The sequence below is a fragment of the Alligator sinensis genome, unplaced genomic scaffold, assembly GCF_000455745.1.
Source record: "Alligator sinensis unplaced genomic scaffold, ASM45574v1 scaffold962_1, whole genome shotgun sequence".
Classification (NCBI taxonomy): domain Eukaryota; kingdom Metazoa; phylum Chordata; order Crocodylia; family Alligatoridae; genus Alligator; species Alligator sinensis.
Window position 1 is genome coordinate 307,110 of NW_005842404.1, and position 10,809 is coordinate 317,918.

A 10,809-nucleotide genomic window follows, 5' to 3' on the forward strand; every position below is an offset into this window, starting at 1 on the left:
GGCGTCGGGTCCGCTCCCGGCCCGGCCCGCCCTGCCCTCAGCTCTGGTGCGGGAGGAGCCGCGCGGGGAAACATCCCGTCTCCCCTCCCGCTTCCCGGCCGCCTCGGGGCTGCGGCTCCCCCCTCCCGGAGCCGGCGGGGGGCCCCGGGGCTGAGCCCCTGCGGCGGGAGGGGCCCAAGTGGTGAGTGAGCGGGCTGTGGTCTGCGTCCGGCCCCGTGACAGCCACTTGTGAAAGGCTCGACCGAGGAGAGAGAAAACACTTTCTAGGATTATTGGGAGACTTGTACTTGACCTGCCGCTCCATCTGGTAACCCCAGAAAGGGTAGGGTTTTTTGAGAGGTGTTTTTTTTTTTTTTTTTTTGGGTGGGAGGGTGGTTTACTAGATCAGTGTTTGTCAACCCGTGGGTCGTGACCCAAAAGTGGGTTGCAAGAATATATGAAAGGGTCCAAACAAGCCTCATAAATGGATCAACAAACTTTTAAAAAATGGATTCTCATTTAAAGGAGAAAAATGTGGGAAACGGTGGCTTTTCCCCTGCAGGCTGGCAGAGTCCCAGCCTGCGAGGGGCTGCTTGCAGCCCTCCCTCCTCCCCCCCTCCCTGCCCCACACATTGGGGGCAGAGGGCAGGAGTGAGGGGTGCTGGGTCAGGACTGGCCACTGATGGTAACAAATGGGTCCTGGTACAAAAGAGGTTGAGAACCTTTGCTACAACTGGTCTAGATGCTGCTGCTGATCTGTAGCTAGAATGAGATGCTCAGGAGTCCGAGCTCCCCGAATTTTACTCCCTTTTCCTCCAACATATATTGAATCCACACAGCTGGGCACTGAACCTCTGCATCTTGTTTTTCCCACCTGCCAAACCATTGTCATATTAAGTGATTCTAGATGTTGAGAGATTTATTTTTTTAAACACATTCGGAGATCTTCCGAGGAAAGATGCTTTCCATTTGTAAAGCTAATAATAGATTAAGGTCCCTTTAAATGCAGTAATGTTTTCAGCACCGCAAGTCCCTTTAATTGACTGAGAAGAGAGAAATAGCAGGCAGAAGTGTTGCGACAAAAACTCTCTAAAATTATTGAGAGAGTTGTACATTAATCTGCATCTTCATATCTTAATCCCAGAAAGGGCAGGGATTTTTTGGTGAGGGGGCAAAATCTACTAGATTATGTTGCTGATCTGTAGCCAGAGCAAGATGCTTGGGAGTCAGAACCCCCTGAGTTTTACTCCTTCCTCCCTCATACATTTAATACACCTGGCTGGGCACTGAATCTCTATATCTTGTTTTCCCCTGCTGTAAAATGGTTGTCACATTAAGTGGTTCTAGATGTTGAGTGATTTATTGTTTTAAAAACATTCAGAGATCTTCAGAGAAAAGATGCTCTCCATTTGTAAAGCTAATAATAGATTACGGTCTCTTTAAAATGCAGTAACACATGAGCAGTGGTATGATTTAAAATCAAGTATGCAAGGTCTTTTGCATTTCAGTAAGGTTGGAGAACAGAATAGTTATTTTTAATAATGTATATCTGTATGTGTGTCAGCAAGCCGACTGCTTTTGTTCTGTAACAGATCTAAATGTTTCTACCCAGTGGAGTCAGTGCCAGAATTTGGAAAGCATTGGCAGACAAAGGAATTGAAGATTCAAAAATATGTTGTTTTAGTATTTATGTTGCTTTGTGTCTAAATGCTGTGGCATACTGCAGACTTCTGAATTAGAGCACTGGTTTTCAACCTGTCTAGATTCAAGGAACCTCTTGCTAGACATAAGTCACCCCTGGGAAAATGCTGGTGCTTAGCCAGGACTCCTTTTTCTTTTTCTTTTTTAACTACAGAAAAATAATAGAGCCGTTTCTAAGTTTTTTGCAATGGAAGTCAGAAATGTTTTTGACGTTATGGATTCCTACTTGAAATCTCTAGGTTTATCATAAGTTAGGTCTGCACATCAGTGTTAATATTGTGTGGCATCCCTGAGGATCTCATGACTCTGAGGGTGTTGTCAGGTGATTCTCCCTGGTTGAGAGTCGGTGGATTAAGGTAAGTAGTTTGAACCACCAACTTTGCTTTCTGCTGTCTAGGAGGAGCATTAGTGTGTGTGTGTGTGTGTGCGCATTTACAGAAGCAGGGTCAACCCTTCTTTCACCCAAATTCTTTGAAGCCCTGAAGGCAGTGCTGCAGCACCCTGGGGTGCCTTGAGATCCTTTCAAGCGTGCCATGCAGTGTGAGCACTGTTAGGTGTGCAAACATGATTCACCCAAAGGTTTCAAATTGGAATTCATAGCGTCAAAAACGCTATTGTGCCCTGTTGTGGTCTTTTTCTTTGCAACTGAAGAGTTGCTCTTACTATTTTTCTATAGTCAAGAAACAAATGAAAGGTAAAGCTGGCACTTTCCAGGAGATGCCTTGAGTCAAACAGGGGGTGTCTTGAGTCTATAGAGATTGCGAGCCACTGCCTTAAGGCTTACAGATGTAGCTGGGGTAACTCTTGGATATGTTCCAGTTATTGTGATGAATAGAATTGAAAGCATGATTTCTAATTTGAGAACTATCAGTTCACTGATAGGGCACAGGCAGATCAAAACAACCCACGCTGCGGTGCTGCTCTGCAAGAGTTGTCGCTAAGAGCTAAATAAGGAAACCTTCCAAATTCATGGTATGTCCCTGTCACTTTTGGGGAGTTATTGTTTTGAAACAACTTTTGAAAAGGAGGTAGAAGACTAGGAGTAACATTTCCCAAAGCATCAAAAGGATCCTAAGTGCCAGAGGCTCTCTATACAGCGCTCTTTAATTAGTTACTGAACATTTGGGGGTTTTTATCCTAGGAGGTGATAGTGTTAAATGACTATTTTTAAAGTGAACATCAAAATATGCATAAATATCCTAAGTTGAGTCTGTAGGGCTGGCACTTAAGAAAATAAATCCCAACTGTAAATTTGCTAGCAGATGTCATTGAGGAATTTAAAACCAAAACTGAGGACACTAGTTGTAGTTGTGTGCCAGAATAAAAATGCACTTTGGCTGTATGGAGTAATAAGCAGCTTTTGCTTATTTTGCACTTCTTGGGGGAGGGGAGTGGGAAGGAAGAAAAGGGAACAAAGAGCCAGATACATTTCTTATAAGACTGCCTTGCATTGTGGTAGGATTTTTGATTCTGTGGTGGTTATGTCCAAATCCTGTGGGGGTTGTTCAGTTGTTATTCAGAAAACAAGATTCAGATAGTACTAATGCTAATGTAGCTGTGTGAACTAAATGGATAAATAATATTTTTACTCTGCTTGCCTGCAGTGTGTAGTGTTTTATCTACATCTTAACAGAGGCTTAAGTAAATACCTAAATATATCTTTCATAGACTTGTAACATTTAGCACTGGTACTTGCTGTACTCACGGTAAATGGACTGATTCACTGTGTACAGGGAAACAATCTACAGGCTGTTTTGTGGTCAAAGTTCAGTTCTTAAAATGTGAATTTATTATTGTAAAAGTTGGCAACAGTACACCATCCACAGGTGACAAACTATAATTGAATCTTGAATGTGGTCTTTTGATAAGGGGGAGAAAAAGCAAAGCTATAGTAGCTGGGAGCCAGCAATGAGGAGTGTCAGTCAGCAAAAATGTCCTAGCTGCATTGCAGTGAGATAGCTATAGTTTAGATTATCAAGGCATTTCAGATATAAAGGCCCCTTTTCACTTCTGGATGCAATTTCTCATGTTTGGGTTCTGTTTGGGGGTAACTTTACACTTTATATGAAAACAAACTAGATGTCTTTTGAATACTGGGAGAGTAGAAGTACATACTTTGCAGAAAATGACGTGTGTCTCACTCTTCAAGCACTTAAAGTGCAGCAGTGGCTTGTTGTAGAAAACAAAAACTTGTCAGGAAAATACATCTGGGGAAAGAGAGATGATGGAGAGGTGTTCTTCTGTGTCTGAGATACCCGTTGGCTTGAACAGGCAAAGTTCTGAGGTAGTGAAAGCCCACATGTAAGGGTTTGTATGTGTGTAGTAGTTTTATAACATGAATGGTTATCTTCCAACATTATTAATGAAAATGAGCTGCATGAAAATGTGTGCACATAGGATTGCTTGACAACTGTAACTGGCTGTGATGTATTGAAGTAGGCATAGTAGTGGAGGAAAATAATACATGTAAATTCAGAAGTGTAATTAAGGTTGCACATCTGCCTCATGAACTGGATGCAGTTCAGTCTGCACAGGGCTGAGCAGATTTTCTGCTTGCATAAAACACCAGTTGAAAAATATATCTTAGAGGAAGGATGGTCCAGTGATTAGAGTGCTAGCCTATGACTTGAGGGACCCTAGGTTCAAGTCCCTGCTCTGCTAGAGGCTTTCTCTGCGAGTCTGGGTTAGTCACTCAGCTTTTTTATTTCTCAGTTCTTCTTGCATGGGGATAACAGCATTCTCTCACCTTACAGTGGTGGTGTGAAGATATTTAAAGATTGTGAATGTCCAGATCCTATGGTGATAGGAGTCGTATAAATTGCATAGACAGATGTCTAGATAGTGAGGTAAGGCTCCTTGGAAATGGTAGTATGTGTCCTCTGATTAAAGAGGACATTATGATGTATAAGGAAGATGAGATAAAGGTGAGTAAATCTGGATTTCTGCTGCTTAATTTTGCAGTTTTAACATACTATAATCTGGCCTTTAAGACTGAGTATACATGACTGACGTGAAGTGTTTTGGGGTTCTTTTTTGCTTATTTTCTTTGTTTCGTTGGTATTACTATCTTACAGTAGCCCCCACGGGCCCCAGAATGTCATGGTGATGTTCTGTTCTGCTGTGTTGATTGTTGCGCAGTATTGGGAAACAAGATGCACCAAGGATAACAAATAGTAGGAGGGAAGTGAAGAGAGGTGGAGGGTGGTAGTGCACAATTACGCAGTCAGTTACACGCACAACTTGATGGTTGGGTGTCATTTGGAAGTAATTCATACTTCAAAAAATACTGCATTTACTCAAATGCTTTATAAGATGACCCACCAATAATTAGATTCTATAAGTGGAAAATAAAGATTTTGGAGGAGGGACTAGAATCCAGGACTCTTCCCCTCCCTGCTGAATCCTCTAAGCTAGAAAAGCCAAGCTTGCTTTGTGTATACACTCTCTCTCTAACCCTTCTTTTTCCATGTATAGAATCAAATTACTGGGGGTCATCTTTAATTCATCCCTTTCACCACTGCAAGGGGGCAGTGGTGGGTTGGGGAGGTCACATGATCTGCCCCCTGCTTGTGCCTGCCCTAATGCCACCTCTTCCCCCTGCCCTCCACTCTCTACTTTCCCCCTAGCCTCCACTCGCTCTTCTCTTTCCCCCCGCCTCTGGTCTGCCTTCCCCTTACCCCTTTCCCTTTGCTCTGTGCCAGCAGGCTCTGTCACTGTTCTAGCCTGAGGCATGGCACAGTCCCGGCCCAGCCCCCACAGCAGCTCTGCAGGCTGCATACTGCTATTATAGGGCTGGGGCCATGCTCAGTGCCCCAGGCTGCAGCATGGATGGGGCCTGCCAGCACAGAAAAAGGATACGGGTGGGAGGAAGGACAGAGGCAGGCAGGGGAGCAAAGGCTGCCTGGGGGCAGGCAGGAGAGATGGAGGGGTGCAGAGGCAGCGGGGCCAGGTAGTGGGGCTAGGCAACAAATAGAGCTATGGCTCTGACCCTGGAGCCAAGCCACAGCAGCTACCTGCCCCCTTGCTGCCCTTGTATTTGATTCTAAGATGAGGACCGGCTCATTTTAGAATTGAGTAAATACAGTACATGAAGGTGGCTACTTCCAACTGCTGCTGGTTCCAGGACCTTTCCTAACTGACTGACTTCTTGTAGGCCCCAGAGCAAAAGTTCCTTTAGAGAGATTTGAAGGTGACCCTAGTTACCTTAGAGTTGGATCAGAGAGCAGGCTTTGTGTATATGAGGACAACCTGGGAGGGGGAGACTTGGATGTATTAGAAAATGAAGGCCTAGAGAAAAGTTTGCAAGAGTGGAGCCACGTGCTAAGAGCCAAGGGTAAGATCCCTATGAGAAGAGCACTTCATCAAGAGTTAAGTCTTACTTCAAATGCTGCATAGCCAAGACATCATTTCTAATGTTGGATACCAGGAAAAACTGACTTGGTCACTGACTTGAACCTGGTCTCCAAAGTTCAACAGTGTTGTTTGACTAGTTGGATCATGCCTCTCTCCTTGTTAACACTTCTTGAAATGGTCTCTGCATTGAGATTTTTTTTCTTTCTTTTTAACTTTTTTTTAAAAACACTGTTTTTCATTTAACTTGATATATGTTGCATAATCATATGTTGTTTAAAAACTCTGAGGGGCAGAGTATGCAAGTTTAGTACCTATTGATTATATTTTAGATATCATCAGGCACAAAATAAATTTGCAAGCATATTAAGTGTCAGACTGTAGAACTTGAAGGTTTTTCTTCCTGTAATTGTTTTGGAAAAGAGGACTAAAACATAGCTGACCAGGAATTTTCTCCTGGTGTGTTTGAGTTGGCAGCTGGATTTGGAGACATCTGCTAAATTAAATGTTATGTATGGGCCTGCTTGTGTCATTTGGATGCAGGATATTTCTTTCTTCAATTTAGCAGGGTAGGGTAGCCAAACAAAAAGTAATTGGCCTTTGTGGAATAAGAGTCGTTTGAATCCAACACAGAGAAGTAGTGTATTACTGATTTAGTTAAGTGCAATCTTGTGACCGCAATATGAAAGCTTTATCTTTCCATTTACTATTTGAAGATATTAATAACAAGAGAAGCTCTTATATCACACTTTGTCCAAATGCAACTCAAGAAAAGCATGTGATGTAAAAATTAAGAGGAGCAGAAGATCTATAGAGTCTGCTTCTTTGTAACTGATTTCTCCGAAAGGAAACTCCTAACTGTACCCGAGACATGAATTTACCTAATTTTTTTTCTGACAAATCAAGCAGCCACACCAGCCGTTTGTCCAGAGAGTGCCCATAACCATCAGGCTACAGAATAAGCTGGATGTAGGCACCCCGCAAAGCCTCCTGTTGAACTGTGCCACTGAGCAGCCAAGATTGCAAGAATCACTGGGTTAGAGAGTGTACACACAAAGCGTGTTTGGCTTTTCTATCCTAGAGGACTCAGCAGGGAGGGGAGAGTCCTGGATTCTAGTCCCTGTTCTAAAATCTTTATTTTATCCAGTGCCTGTTGGATATATACACGTATAAACAGTTGCAGAAGCAGGGGTGGGAACTCAGGACTCTCCATGACCAGGGGAGTAACCAATCCCACTATACTACATTGTCACATACTTCAAGTCCTTTATTGGCTCTACTACCTGGGTTTTAAGGGGATAAATGGCTCCCAGAATTCACAAGAGCAACAGATTTAATACATAGCTTCTTTCAGTTGAGAAGCTGTAGTGAAAATAGTTGCATAGGTGTGATAAGTGATCTTTCAGACAGTGAGAAAACGTGTCTGGGTTTCAGCAATTCTTGTGGCACAGTGCTTTTCCTCAATTTGGGCATCATTACCTCTGTGTTAAATAGCTAATTAACTCCTCTTAAAAGCAAGCAAACAAAAACTTAGATGCTAGTACCTTTAATAATTCATACACATCTTTAAGATGGGGAAAATCAGATTAAAACTGTAACTGTTTCATTTTGTGACAGACGCATGGAGTTGTATTCTAGCTGATGTATGTCTGCACATCCGCAGTCAGTCTCACTTTGTATCAGTGACATACAACACAGCAGCCAGCTATGTACTGAACGCTGTGTTCTGGACACTCTGCCAACTTCTTTATGCAAAGCAAAGGTTTTCAGTGAACCAGGTTTTATTGTTTTTGATTGGGGCTGCATAGTATACTGTAAACCAGTGTGGTTAGTTAGAGAGAACATGTAGAAAAAATATGGTATTTGTCCAAAATGCACTAGTAAAATAAGCACAGCCCTGTTTGAATTATGCATTTATTTCTCATTCCCTGAAGCCACATGTTGTTGTTTGTAGCTAAAAATTGAGATGATACAATTTTCTTTTCTAGGAACTTGGAATTAGAATTCCTAGACCAGTGGGACATGGACCAAGCAGATTCATCCCAGAGAAGGAGGTCTGTTGATGTTCACAAGTGCACAGTGAACTTGATGCTTTTAAGGAATACTTCTGTAGTAGTAACCCACATTTGTTTTCAGAACAGCTGTTGAATTGCAAAACATTTGCAGAGTGATTGCCCTAAATCACTCTGACAGTCTGGCAGTGACTGTGATGACTTAGAGACAAGTGAAGTCCATGTGGAATTTTGGAAACTTACAGCACCTCTTTTACACTACTAGATATTATACAAGAATTCAGCATTATTTTTTGGCATCATGCTCCTTTTTTTTTCCCCATCTTATGCATAGGTAGACTGGTTTCTCCTACTGGTCCACAGTGGGCCTGAGTTATTTCTGGTGATAGATAGTTGTTGTCTGTCTTAAGGACTCTTACCACAAGCAAACAAAATTATAGCATCCTTCACCCATGTAACTAATTTATTTTGATGCTGCTGTGTGCATCCGTTGGCAGGAGGGGCTGGTATAACAAGGTTTAACGATGTACCTGTAGACAGTTTTCTAGGAAACTTAAAATCTTAAATCTGAGGCCCTTGTTAGCTACACACATAGTTCTTAACTTTTTTCTTAGCTAGAAGTTGCCTGCAGTTATGAATTCTGCACTTCTACAGCAGGTGAGTTATGCTGTAAAGGCCCTACATGGAGACTCTTGGGGAAGTTAGGTGAGTCAATTAAAAGTATGAAATAAGTGTTCATTAAATAAAGCATGTTAAACATTTTGGGTATGAAGCTATAGCACACAAAGGCCATCTAATTACAGATTGGGGGCATCTGAAATAAGGTCTAATGTGCTTTACTTTATGTGCATTGATTTTTTTAATACTTTTTGTTGAACCATCTTAACTCTTAAGAACATCCATGTAGACATGACTTAAAAGGAGCATGACCTCGGTCTACAGGAGATATGGGCATAATTGTACCATTAAGTGTCATTTACATTTCAGTGCTGCCCCTAAAGTGTCATGTTGATAGCTTCAGGCTTTTTAATGATAGGTTTCTTCGGAAATTTTAGTTAATGTTCAGTTCTCAAAATTTAATTGGGGCTTCCGAGTTCTATGGTAATATTTAGTTTGTTGATTTCTTTTTTTTTTTTTTTTAAAGGAAGTGTTAATGATTGATTTATATATATTTAATTCAAACAGATTCTTCAAGTGGGAAATGAAGACGCCCAGATGCACGCTTTGTTTGCTGATTCCTTTGCTGCTTTGGGCCGTTTGGACAATGTTACCTTGGTGATGGTTTTCCACCCACAGTATCTAGAAAGTTTTCTAAAAACTCAGCACTATCTATTGCAGATGGATGGTCCGTTGCCTCTTCATTACCGACACTACATTGGAATAATGGTATGTTTGAGCGCAGCACAGCAAGGAGGAGTAGCCACCTTGGCAACTTTAATTTTTTTTTTCAACAGATGTTAACTGTAATTTGTTGTTTTCAGTTGAGTAGAGATGTTTCAATCTCTGTGATTGGGGTGGTGGAGGAACCCTCTGAGTAATTACCTAAGGTACTTTATGCTTTATACAAGTATTCTTTATTTTCTTTTCCAAATAGTGTAACAAAGGTGGTGCTTAGCATCTGCATACTCATACTTTCAGTAAGAGCATGGAAAAGGGTAAAAGCGTGTCATAAAAGTAGGGAAATGAATTATTATCAGTTTCATGGTACTTCAAAAACCTGTTCAAGACAGATGCTTAAAAATCTGTGACTTATCCAGCACAGTTCAATGCAGCTAACTTAACCATTCCAGCAATATTTCAGAAGCTGCAAATCCCAATTAAATTTCTGTCAGCTTTCAACCTTGTTTCAGTGTTGTGCAAGAGGTGGTAGTGTAGCCTTCATTGATGCTCTGGCACAATCTGTTGTATTGTGTCCACTCTGTTACATTGAAACTTTGGGCCTGGTCAAAACAAGTTTGGAAGATGTTCTCCCTTAAGTCAGGCTGTCAAATATGGCCTGCAGGCTGGATTCACCCCATGAAACCATTCCAGCTGACAGGGCACCAGAAGTTGGGTTCGTGGCAGGCAGATCGTGCCTGACCAATCTAGTCTCTTTTTATGACCAGGTTACGAAACGCCTGGACACAGGAGGAGGGGTGGATGTCGTATACTTAGACTTCAGGAAAGCCTTCGATACGGTATCCCACCCCATACTGGTGAACAAGTTAAGAGGCTGTGACTTGGATGACTACACAGTCCGGTGGGTGGCGAATTGGCTGGAGGGTCGCACCCAGAGAGTCGTGGTGGATGGGTCGGCTTCGTCCTGGAAGGGTGTGGGCAGTGGGGTCCCGCAGGGCTCAGTCCTTGGACCGATACTCTTTAATGTCTTCATCAGCGACTTGGACGAGGGAGTGAAATGTACTCTGTCCAAGTTTGCAGATGACACAAAGCTATGGGGAGAAGTGGACATGCCGGAGGGCAGGGAACAGCTGCAAGCAGACCTGGACAGGTTAGACAAGTGGGCAGAAAACAACAGAATGCAGTTCAACAAGGAGAAATGCAAAGTGCTGCACCTAGGGAGGAAAAATGTCCAGCACACCTACAGCCTAGGGAATGACCTGCTGGGTGGCACGGAAGTGGAAAGGGATCTTGGAGTCCTAGTGGACTCCAAGATGAACGTGAGTCGGCAGTGTGACGAAGCCATCAGAAAAGCCAATGGCACTTTATCGTGCATCAGCAGATGCATGACGAATAGGTCCAAGGAGGTGATAGTTCCCCTCTATCGGGC

At 42.6% G+C, this 10,809-nt stretch overlaps 2 protein-coding genes across 10 annotated transcripts in view; one reads left to right on the plus strand and one right to left on the minus strand.

Moving 5' to 3' along the window:
* SESN1 (sestrin 1) overlaps positions 1-10,809 on the plus strand; it is a 100,295-nt gene that overhangs the window by 81,076 nt on the left and 8,410 nt on the right. For 2 of the 9 annotated variants that reach the window (XM_006029921.3, XM_006029920.3), the window contains exons 2-3: positions 8,019-8,084; positions 9,228-9,428. In XM_006029921.3, coding sequence (XP_006029983.1) covers positions 9,258-9,428 — 171 coding nt within the window. In that variant the 5' untranslated portion in view covers positions 8,019-8,084; positions 9,228-9,257. Of the gene's footprint in view, positions 1-160; positions 182-206; positions 323-2,692; positions 4,527-8,018; positions 8,085-8,656; positions 8,748-9,227; positions 9,429-10,809 lie in introns of those variants that run through there. The other 7 variants (XM_025211408.1, XM_025211405.1, XM_025211409.1 and 4 more) reach the window with 7 other exon arrangements.
* Positions 1-10,809, minus strand: part of ARMC2 (armadillo repeat containing 2) — a 171,180-nt gene that overhangs the window by 12,192 nt on the left and 148,179 nt on the right. The gene's annotated exons all lie outside the window — the stretch shown is intronic.